The 17,952-nt window shown below is 50.5% G+C and overlaps 1 protein-coding gene across 1 annotated transcript in view; it reads left to right on the top strand.

Moving 5' to 3' along the window:
* LOC147646634 (uncharacterized) overlaps positions 1-17,952 on the top strand; it is a 272,424-nt gene that overhangs the window by 121,429 nt on the left and 133,043 nt on the right. Inside the window, exon 4 of the mRNA XM_086873203.1 lies at positions 9,166-10,612. Coding sequence (XP_086729329.1) covers positions 9,166-10,172 — 1,007 coding nt within the window. The 3' untranslated portion in view covers positions 10,173-10,612. The remainder of the gene's footprint in view (positions 1-9,165; positions 10,613-17,952) is intronic.

The raw sequence follows: 17,952 nt of genomic DNA, 5'->3' as shown, positions 1-17,952 counted from the left end.
AGCTCCTGTCCTGGCTGCCTGGAATGAAGCTTCTCTTCCAGGGCAGCCATGGGATGACTCACATGGAGGGCTCCCTCCCCCATCTGCTGTTTCTTTGTTGTTTTTTTAAAACAATTTTATATTAACTGTTTACATTTTAAAGGGCCTCCTTTCAAGGTCTTCTGGTTTTCAAAATGCAGCTTAAAGGTGAACATGGAAAAACCCATACCATAATTTTGCCATCCCTAAGAGCCATGCACAAACATAAAAACAAAAATTAGAAAGAAATCAAGTATTTTCTTTTTCTTCTCTGACTAAAAACTGATTCTCACACCCCTGGCCCAAGCAGAACTGACAACAGAAAAGTAGAATTATTGCAAAAAATTCTTCTAATGGTGTAATCCTTTCACTGAAACTGTGAAAAGAAAAAACTCTCCAACAATGTCTCCAGAGAAATAAGGCATGACTTGATTCTGAACAGAATCATTTCAGCCACACACAGTCTGCATGTGCAGAGAAAATCATTCCATGGCATGTGAGTTTTACTAGATGTTTCCTAAACTTCATTCAGTCTGAACCCATAGAAATCCATTGGTTTAGTGTTCATTGTTTCCAAGGTGTGGAGTTCTTAGTGTTTGGTTTCCTGTTGCATCCGGATTTCTGTGTCTCTGATGTGAATTAGGTCTGCAATCCTGGATTTCCTGCTCAGCCTTTTCCAGACCCCCTTGGATCCCCATTCCTGGGCCCTGGGACCCCCCCGCATCTCCTTCCCCAGCTCCAGGACCCCCTGCAGCCCCTTCTCCTCACCAACAGCGCCCTGCACCCCCTTTCCCGGGGATCCTCCCCTGGCAGCCCCTGGATCCCCCGGTTCCGTCAGCCCGGGGACCCCCGGAGCCCCATTCCCGGCCATCCCGGGGCACCGCACCCCCAGGCCTCCCTTTCCAGGGAAAGCCGAGCTGGGCACGGGGCTCTCCAGCCGCTCTGGCATTTCTGATCACCCAAAGGAGAGGGAGAGAGCAGCAGAGAGAGAGAGAAGGAGACTGGGAATCGGGGCTCGGGCTCCCAGCGCCCGCTCCTGCTCCGCCGGGGCTGGGCAGCCGCAGCCGCAGGAAAAATGGGATCCGCGGATGCCGGGGCTTCCCCCGCTTTGGGCCGAAGCCGGCGGGTTCCAAGGCAGAGTTTGAGCGCAGGGCCCGGGAGTTCAGCCCAGTTTGTCCCGGGGGTCCCGCAGTGCGCGGCCGAGGAGGGTCCCGGGGGATCCCGGGAGGGGATCCAGGGGAATTCCCTGGAATTGCCGCGTCCCCTCCCCCCGCGCTCCCTCGGGCACTTTCGCTTCCGCCTTGGCCGCCCTGCGCCGCCGGGATCTGCCCGGCGACCGGTGACGTCACTGCAGCCTCGGGCTGCCACTGGCGGGCAGCAAAGAGCGGCGCCAATGGCGGGGCCAGCGGGGAGCTGCAGATGCTGCAGCAGCGGCACAGCCAGAGCGGGGCTGAACGGGGGGAGCCGGGGCTGGGGGATCTGTGGGGCTGCGATGGCAACTGTGGCATCGCCATGGGGATCCCTGCGATCCAGGCTGAGGGATTAACAAATTCCCTGGCTCACAGCTGCAGGGAATGTCTCCAGAAATATGTCAGATATGGGCGGGAGGCGCTGGAGTGTAAAGGTGGGGAGGGCAGAATTCCCATGGGAATATGGGAATGGGAATGTGGGATTTCGGTAGGCAAAATTTGGGAATGTGGGAATTCCCATGGAAATTCCATGGATGGATCTCAGACATCATCCCATTCCCACGGGACCTCCATGGATGGATCCCGCTGCTGTCCCATTCCCATGGGAATTCTGTGGATGGATCTCACTGCCATGCCATTCCCATAGAATTCCATGGGCAGATCTCCCCATCCCACTGCCATGAGAGCCCCAATCCGGTTCCCCTCCAAACCCATCCTGGGGGTTGCCCTGTTCCTTGCCCTCCCCACCCCCCACAGGACTCCTGGGGGTCCCCCCCAGGACCCATCCAGCCCCCCTAAACTCTTCCTGGGTCCCCTCTCATCCCCCGATAACTGGAATTCCTGGAAGTCCCCCCGTATCCCCTCCCCCAGGACTTTGGGGGGTCCCACCTGACCTGTCCGTGCACCCCCAGATTTCTTCCACAGCCCCCCTGTGATGGTGGAGGGTGGGGGCCGAGTGCTGGTGCCCCCCTGCCTGCAGCAGATCCAGCGGTGAGGGCAGTTTGGGGGGTCCCTCAGCATTTGGGGTCCTTGGGATTTGGGGTGACCCCCCGGGCCCCCCAGGATCTCCCTGAACACGCTGACGCTGCCCATGGGCAGTGAGAAGGTTCAAACCCGGCACGGGGTCCCCAGCACTGCCACCTGCATTGCCCAGGTACCCCCAAACCTGCCGAGAACCCCCAAATCCCCCGGGACACCCCAACCTCCCCTGATCCCAAACACATTCCTGGATGCTCCAAAAACTCCCCAAAACCGCAAAACCCCATAGAGACATTGAGAAGGTTCATACCTGGCATGGGGTCCCCATGTCCATTACCAGCAGGTTCCCCAAAACAGCCTTGAGATCCCCAATTCCACTCCCAGGATCGCCCAAATTCCCCCATCAGGGTTCCTGTAAACCCTCTTGGGAACCCCCCAAAAACCACCGTGGCCCCAAAAACACCCAGAACTTCTGAAAATCCCCAGAAACCCCTCACCAAGGTTTATACCCAGCATGGGGACCCCATCGCCTTCATCGGCATCACCCAGGTACCCCCAAACCCCTCCCGGGACCCCCAACCCCTCCCGGGCTCCACTGCCGGAACCAACGGGAGCGGTGTTGCCCTTTTAAGAGGAGTTACAGTGGGACCCGACAACACCGGGGGCCCTTAAAGCGGCCATGGTAGAGAGAACCCCCAAAATCCACCCTGGGGGACAAAACATCCTCTACAGGGGCTTGGGGTGGGGACACCCCTAAAAATGTCACTTAAAGCCGTCATGATCCCCCCTCAAAAGGGGCTTGTGGGGCTGCGGCTGCACAAACACCCTAAAATGGGGAGGAAAAAACACCCCTGTAGTGGTGGGATCCCCCCAAAAAACCTGAAAAAGAGAAAAACTCCTCTTGAGAGGGGCCTGAAGACCCTGAAGGGCCCTGGAAGAGGGACAAGATCCCCTCCTGTGCTGGGGCCTCCCCGAGCCGGGAACTCTCCCGTTCCTGCACTCGGGGGAGCCCCGAACGACGGCGGCTCCTGGGCTGAGCCCCCCTCAGCCGGGGCTGCGGGGGGAACTGGGGGGGCTGGGACGGGGCTTGGGGCTCCTGGGGTGAACTGGGGGACCCTCAGTGCTCCCACCTCCCCCTGTTCCCCTGTCCCGCCCCGTTCCCATTGTTCCCCCAAAGCTCCGCTGCCCCCAGCTCGGTTTGGGGGGGACCCAGCCCTTTCCCATCGTGTCCCGGCCCGGCCCCGCTCACCCGAGGGCTCCGAACCGCGCACAGGGACAGAGGAGGGACAGAGGGGGAGGAAGAGGAGGGACAGAGGAGGAGGAAGAGCTGGAGCAGGCAGAGGAGGCTCCACCTGCGCTCCCCGCTCTCTGCATCTGCAGCTCCTTCGGGACCATCGCCCCCCATCCCGCAGGTGCCCGGGGAGGGGGAGCTCGCCCCAAATCCCCCGGGGCTCCCTGGCTTTGGGGTTTTTGGGGGGGATGTTTGGGGATGGCAGGGCTCCAGAGCCGAGCCGCAGATGCCCCTCGGGGGCACCCCGGGGGTCCCCGGGAGGTGTTTTTGGGGGGTCCCGGTGGCGGTGGCGGCAGAGCCCCGGCAAAGGGGCCGGGGGGATGCGGGTCCGGCATGGCCGGGAAAGGGGTTCGGGGCTCCCGGTGCCGGCAGTGGCTGCTCCCAGCATTGCCCAGTTGCTCACCCCGTGTGGCTCCAGTTTCCTGTGCGCCCCACGATAAACCAAATCACTCCCAGTCATTCCCTATTAGAGTACAATTTGTCTCCATTTTATCCCATTTTTCCACATTTTTATCCAATTTTCCCCATTTTTATCCCATTTTTGCTCTATTTTCCTAATTTTAATCCTATTTTCATATAGTTTTCGTCATTTTTATCCTATTTTTTATTTTTCACCAACTTTTCCCTCATTTTTTTCCTTTCTCCTCCATTTCTGCCTTTTTTATCTCATTTTTCCTCAGTTTTTCTCCATTTTTTCCTGATTTTTTTCCTATTTTTCCTCCGTTATTCAATTATTTCCCCAGGTTTCCTCATTTTCCCCCCAATTTTTTCCCATTTTTTATCTATTTTTTTCCCCATTTCCCCATTTTATGCTATTTTGCTATATTTTTCCCCATTTTTTTTCCCATGTTCTCTCTTATTTTCCCTATTTTCTTCCATTTTTCTCCCATTTTTGCCTCATTTTTACCATTTTTGTTCCCATTTTTACCCCAGTTTTCCCATTATTTTCCCCATTTTTATCCTGGTTTTATCTCATTTTTCCACAATTTTATCCCAATTTTCTTCCATTTCTTTCTCCCATTTTTCCCTATTTTTATCCCATTTTTTCCCTATTATTTTCCCATTTTGGCTCCAATTTCCCCCATTTTTGCTCCATTTCCATCCTATTTTTTCCTATTTCCCCCTAATCTTCCCCATTTAATTATTCCAAAAAATTAATATTTTGGGGGGGAAAAATAGAAATTTTGGTGGGAAAAAAGGGTGCTTTGGGGGCAAAACTCCATGAATTTGAATCACAGCTTTCCCATGATTTTTCCATGATTTTTCCATGATTTCTAGCTGGAAGGAGGTGTGGAATTCATCCGAACATTCTGGAAGCTATAATAGGACCAGGCCATCAACCTTCCCAAAAATCTGGACCAGCTCATCTGCAATTCCACCTTTCCCCACTCCCCGGATTCCCAGGTCCGGAAATTCTTCTACAACCTCCCAGGTAGGCAATTCCCAAAATTCCATGGAAAAATGGGATAGGGGGATTTTATCCTGTTTTTTTCCTGATTTTCCCCAATCTTTTTCTCTCTTTTTTTTTTTTTTTCTTATTTTTCCCTTATTTTTTCCTTATTTTTCCCTGAATTTTTCCCAGTTTTTTCACCATTTTTTTCCTGATTTTTTTCTTTTTCCTGATTTTTTCCTCTTCTCAAAATTTTTTGTCTTTTCCCCAATTTTTTCTCTAATTTTTCCATAATTTTTCTGTTTTTTCCCATTTTTTCCCAATTTTTTTCCCTTGTTTTTCCCATTTTTTTCCCTGATTTTCCCCCAATTTTTTAAATTTTTTTTCTGATTTTTTTCTCTGATTTTTTTTCCAGGTTTTATTCCCTTTTTCTTATTTTTCCTCATTTGTCACAATTTTTTTCACAATTTTTTTCACATATTTTTCAGGTTTTTTTCCTGATTTTTCCCTCTGATTTGTCCAAATATTTCCCTTTTTTCCTAATTTTTTCTGATTTTTTCCTGTTTGTTTCCTTGATATTTCCTATTTTTTTTCCCAATTTTTTTCCCAATTTTACAAAGTTTTTTTCCCCACTTTCTTGTACTCTTTTTTTTTTCCCTTGATTTTTCCCATTTTTTTCCCAGTTTTCTTCCTCTTTCATTTCCTGATTTTTCCCTGTTTTTTCCCAAATTTTTTCCTAAATTTTTTTCTTGATTTTCCCCCACTTTTTCCTGATTTTCCTTCTTCTTTTTGTAGCATCTTCCTGGTTATTCCCCATTTTTTTTCACAATTTGTCCCTGATTTTTCCCTGTATTTCCTAATTTTTTTACTGATTTTTCCTGATTTTTTCCAGGTTTCTTCCCTCTCTTTTCTTGATTTTACCCAATATTTGCTCAATATTTTTCCAGATTTTCCCCATTTTTTCCAGATTTTTCCAGATTTTTTTATAATTTTTTTAATGATTTTTTTTCATTATTTTTTTATTTTTCTGATTTTTTTTTCATTTTTTTCCCATTTTTTTCTTAAACTTTTTCTTGATTTTTGTGCTTTTTTCTGTTTTAATCCCATTTTTTTCCCTGATTTTTCCCTTTTCCTTTCCCTAATCTTTCTGGTTTTCCCCAATTCTTTCCTGATTTTTTTTCATTATTTTTTTCTGATTTTCCCAGATTTTTTTATCCTTTTCCTGTTTGTTTACCTGATTTTCCGCTGATTCTCTTTTTTTTTCCACATTTTTTCTCTGATTTTTTCCCAATTATTTTCCTTATTTTTTTGCAATTTTTTCTCAAATATTTCTGTTTTTTCCTTCATTTTTCCAATATTTTTCCCAATTTTTTCCTGATTTTTCCTGATTTTTCCTAGGGTCTTTTTGGTTTTCTTTTCCTGATATTTTCCCTGATTTCTCACAATTTTTCACAATTTTTTCATGTATTTCCCATTTTTTCCTGATTCTTCTCTTCCTTTCCCAATTTTTTTCTAGCTTTTTCCCAATTTCTTCTCAAATTTCCCTAGTTTTTACCTGATTTTTCCTGGTTTTTTTCCTACTACATTTCAGATTGTATTCCTCTTTCTTTTCTGGATTTTCCCCAATTTTTCCAAGTTCTTTCCCAGTTTTTTTCCTGATTTCCCAAATATTCTTTCCAATTTTCCCTGGTTTTTCATGAGTTTTCCTTCTTTTCCTATTTTTTCTGATTTTTTCCCCATTTTTTCTGACTTTTCCTGATTTTTCCCAGATTTTTTCACATTTTTTTCCTTAAGTTTGCTCTTTTTTTCCCCCAAACTTTTCCTGGTTTTCCCCAATTTTTTGTCAGATTTTCCCCTGTTTTTCCCAAATTTTTCCCAATTTTTTCCTGATTTTTCCCTGATTTTTTTGGATTTCACCCTGATATTTTTGGTTTTTCCCCGAATTTTCCCTTCCATTTTCCTTGAATTTATCCTGGGCTTTTTTACATTTTTTCCCCAATTTTCCAGTTTACTTCACACTCCCAGTCTGATCCCAGTCACTCCCAGTCTAATCCCAGTCACTCCCAGTATGATCCCAGTCACTCCCAGTCTGATCCCAGTCACTCCCAGGATGAGGCCAGTGGCCTCCAGTTGCTCCCTGGCAGTGCCAGTGTGACCCCAGTAGCCTCCAGTGTGATCCCTGGGACTCCCTGTCTCTCCCAGTATATCCCAGTCAGCCCCAGCACGCTCCCAGTCATTCCCAGCTCCTCCCAGTTGCTCTCAGCATGATCCCAGTTGTTCCCAGCCACTCCCAGTCAATCCCAGTATGATTCCAGTCACCCTCAGTGGGATCCCAGTCTCAGCCAGCAGGGACCCAGCTGCTCCCACTGTGATCCCAGTATGATCCCAGTTGAGTGTGATCCCAGAATAGTTGTAATTCTTCCCAGTTCCTACCAGTGTGATCCCAGTTGTCCCTGGAATAGTCCCAGTCCATCTCAGCACGGTCCCACTCACTCCCAGTTTCTCCCAGTGTGGTTCCAGCTGTTCCCAGTATGGTCACAGTCACTCCCAGTATATCCCAGTTGCCCTCAGCATGCTTGTGCTCATTCCCAGTCATTCCCAGTTGCCCCAGTAAGGTTCCAGTTACCCCAGTCCAAACCAGTCCCTGCCAGTGCTGCCACTCCTGGGATCCCCCAGCCCTCTCTGTGTTCCCCGGTCCCACATCTCCCCAGAGGAGCCCCAAGGGCTGGCAGTCCCCAGCCAGGGTCCCCAGCCAGCCCCAGGTTGGATCTGCAGCCCCCAATTTTCCTAGTTTCCCTCTCCTTTTCCCCGGGCCGGGTTCCCCCCGTCCCCAGCGGGTGGGAGCAGCGGAGAGCCCCGCGCTGCCCATCCCGACCTGTCCCGGCTCCATCCCCGCTCCTGCCGTGGGCTGTGAGGGGTTTGGGAACGGGGCACCGAGGGTGTCGCTGCTCCTGGGGGAGGAGGAGGAGGGATGGAAGAGGAGGGATGGAAGATGAGGGATGAAGAAGGAGAGTGAGAAGGGATGGAAGTAGGAGCAGGAGGTGGCATTAGGGAGGAGAAGGAGGAGGGATGGAAGGGGACGAGAGGAAGGAAGATGTTGTAAATACTCCACAAACCCCTTCATTCTTTTCCCCCATGGGGATGTGTCTGCCCTTCACAGAACACGGGCGGGAAGGGGTCTCAAAATATATCCAACATGGACCTAAGGTATTTTAGACAAAGAAGGCTCAGAGTTATGAGACGTGGTCCTGGGTTCATTGTATGTGCATCGCCCGGGGCAAGAAAGAGGCTGAGATTCCTTGGGTGCTGTCTCTTAAACTTGGGGGAGGGGGTGGCCAGGGGATACAGGGGGGTTACAGCCAATGGGATAGGGAAAAGAAAAGGGAGGGTAGGTAGGGACTGATCTTATAAAAAACCAAGGGTGAGTTCTTCCCCTGGGACAGACCATAATTGTTTAAATGAACTTCAACAGGAAGAGGAGGGACAAAGGAGGATCAGGGAAAGGAGAAGAAACCAAGAGGTAAGAACTCCCTGAATTTACAGTCTCCCACCTGTGGGATCATCACCCCCCATCCCACAGGTGCCCCGAGAGGGGGAGCTCAGCCCAGATATCCTGGGGGGTCCCTGGGTTAGGTTTTTTGGGAGGGGATATTTGCGACTTAAGGACTGCAAAGCTGAGTGGAAAATACCCCCTGTGGAGACACTGGGGGGTCCCAACATCCCTAAGTGAGGAGATGGAAGTGGGGGAACTTTTCAGATTCCTGGCACTCCCAGCAGCCTGAGTAGGGCAGGGACTGAGCAGACAGGGGACACCCAATACAAGCGTGACCCCCAGCAGCTGGGACGGGGGGAACCTCTGAACACCACAGGGGAGAGACCAGAGATGGGGAACTCCTGGGAGGCATTTTCTGGGTTGAATCTTGATGTTTTGGAGGTTTTTATGGATAGCTTGGGATTTCTAAAGATGGACTTGGGCAGGAGGAGCCCCCTAATCCAATGTGCTCATGAATTGTATTTTTCCCCAAACCAGGATTTCCCATTCCCAAATCTTGGCCAGATGGAGAAGGAGGCTGCTGTGAGGAAGAGGAAGATGCTCCAGGACACCCAGGCAGGTGAGGAGGAAGTCAGTGCCCCTTTCCCCCTCTCTCCTGCTCCATCTCCCAGCCCAGCCTGGCCCCCGGCTGCAGGACAACCCCGCTTCCGACGCCGTCCTGCCGGGGATGCACTGGGGGGATCTCCTTCCCCTTCCCTCTGGCACGGAGGCAAATCCCATCCTCTCCTTGTCCTTCCTCCCCCAGACAAGGAGCTGAGGATGGAGACCAGGGAGGACAAATCCCTGCGGCACAACCTCGTGGACAAGGTCGTTCTGAGCAGCTCCACGGTGCAGGAATCCAACAGGGAGGAAAATCCCCAGAGATCCCGCAGGAGGAGGGGCTCCAAACCCAGCCCAGGGTGCTCTGAGGAGGAAAGACCCACCCTGTGCCGGGAAGGCGGCCGGAGATCCAGCCAGGGCTCTGAGCTGGTGGTCCATGAGCAGCTTCAGGATGGGGAGAAGCCCTACAAGTGCTTGGAGTGTGGGAAGAGCTTCAGCCAGAGCAACAGCCTGATCTGCCACCAGATGATCCACACTGAGGAATGGCCCTATCAGTGTGGGGAATGTGGGAAGGGCTTCAGCTTCAGCTCCCACCTCATCATCCACCAGCGCATCCACACTGGGGAGAGGCCCTATGAGTGTCCTGAGTGTGGGAAGAGGTTTCGGATCAGCTCCAGTCTCCTCCTGCACCAGCGGATTCACAGAGATGAGAGGCCCTTCCGCTGCCCTGACTGTGGGGAGGGCTTCAAGCAAAACTTCACCCTCATCACCCACCGGCGCATCCACACTGGGGAGAGGCCCTACGAGTGTGGGGAATGTGGGAAGAGCTTCAGCCACAGCTCCAGCCTGATCTGCCACCAGAGGATCCACACTGGGGAACGGCCCTATGAGTGTGGGGAGTGTGGGATGACCTTCAGCCAGAGGTCCCAGCTGACCATCCACCAGATGATCCACACTGGGGAGAGGCCCTATGAGTGTGGGGAGTGTGGGAAGAGGTTTCAGACCAGCTCCAGTCTCCTCCTGCACCAGCGGATTCACACGGATGAGAGGCCCTTCCGCTGCCCCGACTGCAGGAAGGGCTTCAATCAAAAGTCCAACCTCATCAGGCACCGGCGCATCCACACTGGGGAGAGGCCCTACGAGTGTCCCCAGTGTGGGAAGAGCTTCTCCAGGAGATCTCACTTGACCCGACACCAACAGAGGCACCGGTAAGGGAAGCCCTGTGAGTGCCCCAAGTGCAGGAAGAGCTTCGTGCGCTTCCCTGGCTCCATCCCCCACCAGAGGACCCACGTTGGGCAGAGCCCTGATGACCCACGTTCCCAGTGATCTGTGTTGGGAACACACTGGGCTGGTGGTCATTCTGGTTTGGTTCTATCTTTTGATTCATCTTCATCTCTTTAAAACAGACAAAATTGGAATAAATGTCTACAAATTCATCAAAGGCATCTAAAACCTCACATTTACTAATGCTTCAAGGGAATCTGGGAGATACTTGGGAATATTCAGGGGTTGTGGGGTTATTTGGTGGAGTTGTCTCCATTTCTTGGCACTCAAGGAGATGAGAGGGTTCGATCTGTCACCTCAAAACCGCTCAGTCCCACTGAAATCTACTCAATCCCACCCAAAATGACTGGATTTCGCAGCCCCTCAGGGTGTGTTGCCTTAAATTTTAGCTTTCATTTCTTTCATGTTCTGCACTGCCTAGGTTTGTAGTTTTGAACTTCACATTAGGTGTCACTGAGCTCTCTTCACAGAGTAGGTAGTGTAGGTTTTCCAAGCAAGGCAAACACCCCAATTCAGGAGCCAGCACCATGGCCTCCCCCCATGGCCACCCTGGCCAATCTACCCACAAGACATCAATGTGATGGATGGCAAAGCAATGGCGTTTATTGCAGGAGAATTTGACCTTTTATAACCTAGGGTCATTGTGTTACTCCCATCTGCTTACGTTACACTTGAGTGCTATTTGCTAATTACAGAAGGTTTTACTATCCTAACAGAGAGGGGTTTTTGCTAACTTTCCGTTACATCCCGAAATCTTCAGATCGCCAGGCCTTAAACTACAACAGGTAGACAAAACAATTCCTTTTCTAGCTTGATACCAAGGACAGTCGTTACAAGTTCCAAGCCCAAAAGCATAAACAAGGGTGGACTGAAGAGAGAAAACAGGAAGGATGGGACTTCCTCATCTGAAGCTGTAATTGGACAATGAACCCAAATATGCAGATGGACCTGAACTTCTAAAACTGTGAGACCGCGTGATGAGTTGGTTTGGGGGTTTTTTTTGACCATTTTTGGGTCTATCTTGGGTGTAGCCCTGTCCAGGCTCTTGTACTGCCCAAGGTCTGTCCTTTAAGGCCTTTTAATAAACTTTATTCTTAACTCTGTGCAGCCTCTGTTCTAGGCCAGCCTTCTGAAGGCATCAGGTGGAATGGGGTTGGAAGGGGATTGGGTGAAGTGGGATGCAAATCAGGAGGGGTGAGATGGGCATTGGGTGGGGCAGGATGGGTGGGATGGAGTTTGGGAGGTGTGAAATGAGGGAAATTTGGCTTGGGAAGGGGGTCTTGATGTCCAGCAGGAGTGGGATGGGTTGGGGTTGGGATTGGGGAGGTGGGGTGGGGTCTGCAATGAGACAGCCAAAGTTTGGGGATGATGAATGGAGGGCGTGTCCATTACTGAGTGAGTTTTGGATATTCCACATACCTGAAGAAATTTCGGTGTATCTCGTGTGTCTGAGTTGGTTTTGGGGCACTCCCCAGCTCTTTGGGGGCTCCTGAGAGCAGCTCCATGGAGCCCCATTGCCAGGGCTGGTTGCCATGGGCACGAGCTCAGAGCTGTAGCCAGAGTGCGTTGCCTCAGCGCTGGAGAGCAGAGAAATGATGAATGGCCCCAGACATCTCCAGGGTGTGTTTGGGGGCAGAGCAAGTTCTGCCTGTGTGGGGCGGTCACTGCCCCAGCCCAGCCACTGCAGCCTCTGCTCCAGCCCCAAAGTGGCTGCCAAGCCCCTGGCACCCCAAAAACCCCAGCTGGGAGAGGGAGCAGAGCAGGTGAGGCTGTGACACGGGTGTGACACTGACATGTGCCACGGCCCTGGAGCTCAGAGCAGCTGAGATGGCGCTGGATCCAAGGCTGACTGTGGATCTCTGTCCCTCTCTCGCTTCTCCTGACTTCCAGTTTTCAAAATCTGGATAGCTTGAAGTTGGATGGGTTGGACGAGTTGGCTCAGTCTGTGCTTAGTGAAGTGATTTCCTCTAATTGCATGCAGCTTTATGATTTCCCGAGTACCTCACTCTCTAAAGTTTGCAGCTGAAAGTTTGTTCCCATCCTCCTGAGAAGTTTGTTGTTTTCTCCCATGCACTGCCCGAGGGGATGGAGGTACCTCAGGTCCCTTTCCAGCAGGGCCCGAGCAAGCTTGGGGCACAGCACAGGGAACTGCAATGCTGAGCCAGCCCTGGCTGGGTTGGAGGAAGCAGAAAGGCCAAGCCCTGAGCCCAGGCCTGGCCCAGCAGGGCCTGTCCCTCACGGGTGGCTCGGGGCTCTTTGTGGGGCAGTGGGATGTGAGGGGCAGCAAGGACAAATGCCATAAACCTGCGAGCCCTGCCAGCCTCCTCAGGGAGGGCCGAGGGAGGAGCAAAGACCTTCCTGGGGCTGTGCCCTGGGCCAGGAGGGATTGTGCCAGTGGAGTTGACCCTAAATTTCTTCTCCCAGGCAGCTTTAGGACAGGGAACATGAAGAAGCCAGAGCCAACTCTCAGCCTTCCACAGTCCTCCAGTAGAATCCTGTGTGGGGAGCAGCCTGGGAGCAGGGTTTGTGTGTCAGGGGAGGGGAATTCAGAGCCCTTTTCTCCCCCATGGGCTGAGGGTCTGCATTTTCAATGGCCCTGCAGCTGCCAAAGGGGCCTTTTTCACCCAGCTGAGAACAGTTCTGCTGATAGCCTGTCCTAAACCCGTTTTTCCTGCAAATGTGCCTATGAAGCCTCATTTTTTGCAGCCCCAGGTCTTGTGTGCATGCAGGTGTCTCAACTGAAGGGTGGAACAGCTCTGCCAGGTAGGAGTTCTCTTTCTCCTGGTGGTTTTTTTGTTGGTTTATTTTTTAAATTATCTCCCCCTGTGAGCTGTGTGCAGAGCTGTGTAACTGTGTGTGACACTTGTCTGTGGCACTGTGGGGGTGGCCAAGGGCACCTTCCCCGAGCTGTGTGCAGAGGAATCCACAGCAGCCCAGGCCGGGGGTGCTCAGTGGCCGCTCAGTTCCGCTGACTGGACGCGGCTCTGGCCGCTTCCCTTGGAGCGTCTCCAGGGAGGGAACGCTGGGGCTGCTGGCCCGGCTGTGCTGTCACTGCCAGGGGAACGCTGGGGCTGCTGGCCCGGCTGTGCTGTCACTGCCAGGGGAACGCTGGGGCTGCTGGCCCGGCTGTGCTGTCACTGCCAGGGGAACGCTGGGGCTGCTGGCCCGGCTGTGCTGTCACTGCCAGGGGAACGCTGGGGCTGCTGGCCCGGCTGTGCTGTCACTGCCAGGGGAACGCTGGGGCTGCTGGCCCGGCTGTGCTGTCACTGCCAGGGGAACGCTGGGGCTGCTGGCCCGGCTGTGCTGTCACTGCCAGGGGAACGCTGGGGCTGCTGGCCCGGCTGTGCTGTCACTGCCAGGGGAACGCTGGGGCTGCTGGCCCGGCTGTGCTGGCACTGCCAGGGGAACGCTGGGGCTGCTGGCCCGGCTGTGCTGTCACTGCCAGGGGAACGCTGGGGCTGCTGGCCCGGCTGTGCTGTCACTGCCAGGGGAACGCTGGGGCTGCTGGCCCGGCTGTGCTGGCACTGCCAGGGGAACGCTGGGGCTGCCCCGCTCCTGCCCCACCCCATCAGCTCTGCCAGCGCCTCCAAGGGACACAAAGGCTGAGCCCAAGGGTGAGAGTTGCACAAGGGGCTGAGCTGGCATCTGGGACCCATTGGGATCATGGAGTGCAGCCCCCGGCCCTGCACACACACCCCAACAATCGCAGCCTGTGCATCCCTGGCAGCGCTGGCCAAAGGCTCCTGGAGCTGCGGCAGCCTCGGGGCCGTGCCCATTCCCTGGGGAGCCTGGGCACTGCCCCAGCCCCCTGTGCGGGAAGAAGCTTTTGCTCATCTCCAGCCCAGCCCTGCCCTGGCCCAGCTCCAGCCGTTCCCTCGGCTCCTGTCCCTGCTCACCTGGGCAGAGATCAGAGCTTGCCCACAGAAGCTGTGGCTGCCCCTGGATCCCTGGAAGTGTCCGAGGCCAGGTTGGATGGGGATTGGAGCAGCCTGGGACAGTGGAAGGTGTCCCTGCCATGGCAGGGGGTGGAATGAGATGAACTTTAAGGTCCATTCCAGGCCAAGGCATTCTGTGATTCTGTGATTTTGGGGGAGATGCTGAAGCTCTGGCTCAGCTTTATCTCAGCAAATGTCTGGAGCCAGCAGCAGCCATGGGTGGGATCATCTCCTCCTCCCTCTCGCTGTGGCTGTAACTCACCCAAGGGCAGTGTCATAAATGAAATTGAAATTTGGATGACTAGGGCTATTGGGTTAACAGCAGTTTAATAACAAGAAAAAAAAATGATACAATTTAGTGAATTGAATACAAGAAAACAATTTAATAAAAGAATACAATTTAGTGGATTGAATAGCAATTTGATATAGGAATATAATTTAGTAAAAGAGTACCATTTATATATATATATATATTCATATATATATACATATATATATACATATATATATATATACATATATATATATGAAAAAATACATATACATATATACATATATACGAATATAGCTTGCCAGTAATTATGATTAAAGCATAAGCAAGACTGACTGGCGTACAGGGAGGGCTTCTCACCCTGCCTCAGGTACAAAACAAAGCAATTCAAATTAAATTTATATAGTGTATGCTTATATTCATTCATGTTTCCAGTAAGTCTCCTCCAATTTATGATTCTTTAGTTGTATATCACTGTTCTTCATGGTGCATGCTTCACTTGTTGCTAGGGGGTCTTCAGTCTTCTTTTGGTGGTGTTTTGACAAAGGCTTACACTCATCCTTGTTGTCCTCTGGATAACCTCACAGGCTGTGTGTGCGTCCTAAGTGTTGTGTTATGTAAGTGAGCATTGTGCTCCACTAATTAGTCTTACACTTCATAATGTTCAGGCCCTACGCCTAAAGTCGTTCCAACCTTATCCATCTTATGGTCAGTTTTCTCTTGGGACATTTCTTACCTCAAAACTACATCCCCTATCTTAATTTTAACATGTAACATCTGTAGAGGGGTACATCTGCTTTGTAACACTAATTCCCTTGATTGCTTCTAATAATAACTAATTTCAAATAATAACTTTCCAAAAAGTTACAATTTAGTTAACATGAATCATTTCCATTTATCACAGGGGGATTCATGGAGCTCATCCTGATGGATGAGGAAAAGGGAGTGGGAAATCAGCAGTGAGGAGAGCAGCTCTGAATGACACCAAAATCCCACTAGACCTCTGAAACATTGCTGCTCTTCAGCCACTGACAGGATGAGTCCCTGAGACTGGGGCTTGGCCTTCCTTGTGGTGAGGTGCATCAAGGAAGGCTGCAGTGTGATGGAGACTGTGATGGGCTGGGAACTCACTGGGGGAAAGGAGGGAGCAGTTGTGAAGTAAAAGGCAGGTGGGGGAGAGAACTGTGCAGAGAAGGGCTGAGCTACAGCTTGAGCAAGATGAAAAATGTCATTTGGAGTCATCCCAGATGGATTTCATTTCAGAAGTTATGGAACAAGTTTAATTTTTGGGAGGTGTCATGTTTTCCCTTGGAGGTGGACACTCTGCAGACTTGAGCTGCATTGCCAAAATGCTCAGGTCTCTGCTGCAGGTCACAGCGTTTCTTCTTTGGCTGATCCCAGCCCGGTGCTGAGCCCAGCAGAGCCCTGGCAGAGCCCAGAGCAGCCTCAGCATCCGCAGAGCCCGGCTGCAAGGAGAGAAAGCAGAAACCGCCCGTCAGCTGAAGGCTCCTGTCCCCTTGTCCCAGCCAGCCGCGGTGCCCAGGCCATGCTGGCCGTGCTCAGAGCTGGGCCCAAAGCTGCCCATCACTGCTGCCTTGGGGAGCAAAGCAGGAGGGCAGGACATGTGCCCAGCCTGCAGCCAGCCACGGCAGATCCAGCCCCTCAGCAGCTGCCCAGAGCGGGATGCTCCTGTGCCCGCTGCCATCTCCCAAAAGCTCTTGTCCCAGCCATGCCAAGGAGATGAGGACCCACCTCACACCATCCGCTGCCACAAGAAAAGCTGGTCCCAAACCATGTCCTCAGTCTTCTCCAAGGGCACGGCCCATCCACGCCACAGCTGGTCCCAAGCACTTCCTGATCCAGACTGGACCCCACCTAGAACGCTTCCTTTAGAGAAACAAACAACAAATTAATGAAAATAGGTTACAGACAAAAAGGGGAAACAAGAAAAATGGTAAAAAGTCTTATCTCTGTCAGGAGCTTGAGGAAGGCCCAACCCCTACATTCTGGGGAAAAACCCACCCATGGGTGAGGGAAGCCCATGCTTTCTCCCTTTCCCCCTGCACTGTCCCCCAAAATCACGGTGATCCCAAAGCACAGCAGGGGAGTGGAGCAGCCCAAGCCCTTCCTTGCCTGCACAGCAAAGCAGCCGTGCTCAGGTTCTGGAGTCCCTGTGCTCCAAATTGTGGGATTTTTCTTAGATTTTGTGGTATTTTGTGAGGATTTGGTGGGATGTTTCTGGAATTTTTCGGATTTATTTGTACCGTTGTAGAATTTTCTGGAATTTTGTGGGATTTTTCTTGAATTTTATAGGATATTGAGGACATTTTGTGGGAGTTTTCTGGGATTTTGAGGGATTTTTAGCAGACATGAAGGATTTTGAGGTAATTTCTTAGGTTTTGTGGAAATTTGTGTGGGTTTTGTGGGATGTTTCTGGAATTTGTTTGGCTTTGGGGAAAATTTCTGCAATTTTATTGGATTTTTTCCTGGAATTTTGTGGGATTTTGTGGGAACTTAGAGAATTGTGAGGGATTTTTCTTCGATTCTATGGAATTTTGTGGAGATTTGGTGGGATATTTCTGGAATTTGGTAGGGTTTTGAGAACATTTAATGATTTGTGTGGGATTTTTCTGCAATTTTGTGGGATTTTTCTTGAATTTTGCAGGATATTGAGGAGATTTTGTGGTAGTTTTCTGGAATGTTGAGGGATTTTGAGGAGACATGAAGAATTCTGAGGTATTTTTCTTACAGTTTGTGGAAATGTGTGGGGATTTGGTGGGATGTGACTGGAATTTGTTGGGGTTTTGAGAAGATTTCTGCAATTTTGTGGGATTTTCTGAGAATTTTAGGGGATTTTTCTTAGATTTTTTGGATATTCAGGGGATTTTTGGAAATGTTTCTGAAATTTGGTAGGGTTTTGAGAAGATTTCAGCTATTTTGTGGGATTTTTCTGCAATTTTGGGTAAATTTGTGGAGATTTTATGGGATGTTTCTGGAATTTGGTGGGGTTTTGAGGGAATTTAGGGAATTGTGTGGGATTTTTCTGCAGATTGGTAGGATTTTGTAGGGACTTGAAGAATTATGAGGGATTTTTCTAACCTATCTTGGAATTTTGTGGAGATTTGGTGGGATCTTTCTGGACTTTGTTGTGGTTTTGAGGAAATTCAGGGAATCGTGTGGGATTTTTCTTGAATTTGGTGGGATTTTTCTTGAATTTTGTCGGATATTGAGAAGATATTGTGGGAGTTTTGTGGAATTTTGTAAGGTTTTCTGGAATTTTTATATAATTTTGAGGAGACTAGAATAATTTTGTGGGATTTTTCTTAGATGTTGTGGAAATTTGAGGCAATTTGGTGGGATGTTTCTGGAATTTGGTGGGATTTTGAGGAAATTTATGAAATTGTGTGGGATTTGTCTGCAGTTTGGTGGGATTTTTCTTGAATTTCATAGGATATTGAGAAGATTTTGTGGAAGTTTTCTGGAATGTTGTGGGATTTTGAGG

This window comes from Cyanistes caeruleus, unplaced genomic scaffold (assembly GCF_971803275.1).
Source record: "Cyanistes caeruleus unplaced genomic scaffold, bCyaCae1.hap1.1 HAP1_SCAFFOLD_89, whole genome shotgun sequence".
In the NCBI taxonomy this organism is placed as follows: Eukaryota; Metazoa; Chordata; class Aves; order Passeriformes; family Paridae; genus Cyanistes; species Cyanistes caeruleus.
The sequence above is the reverse complement of the archived record's forward strand: the minus strand, read 5'-3'. Positions and strand labels throughout refer to the sequence as shown.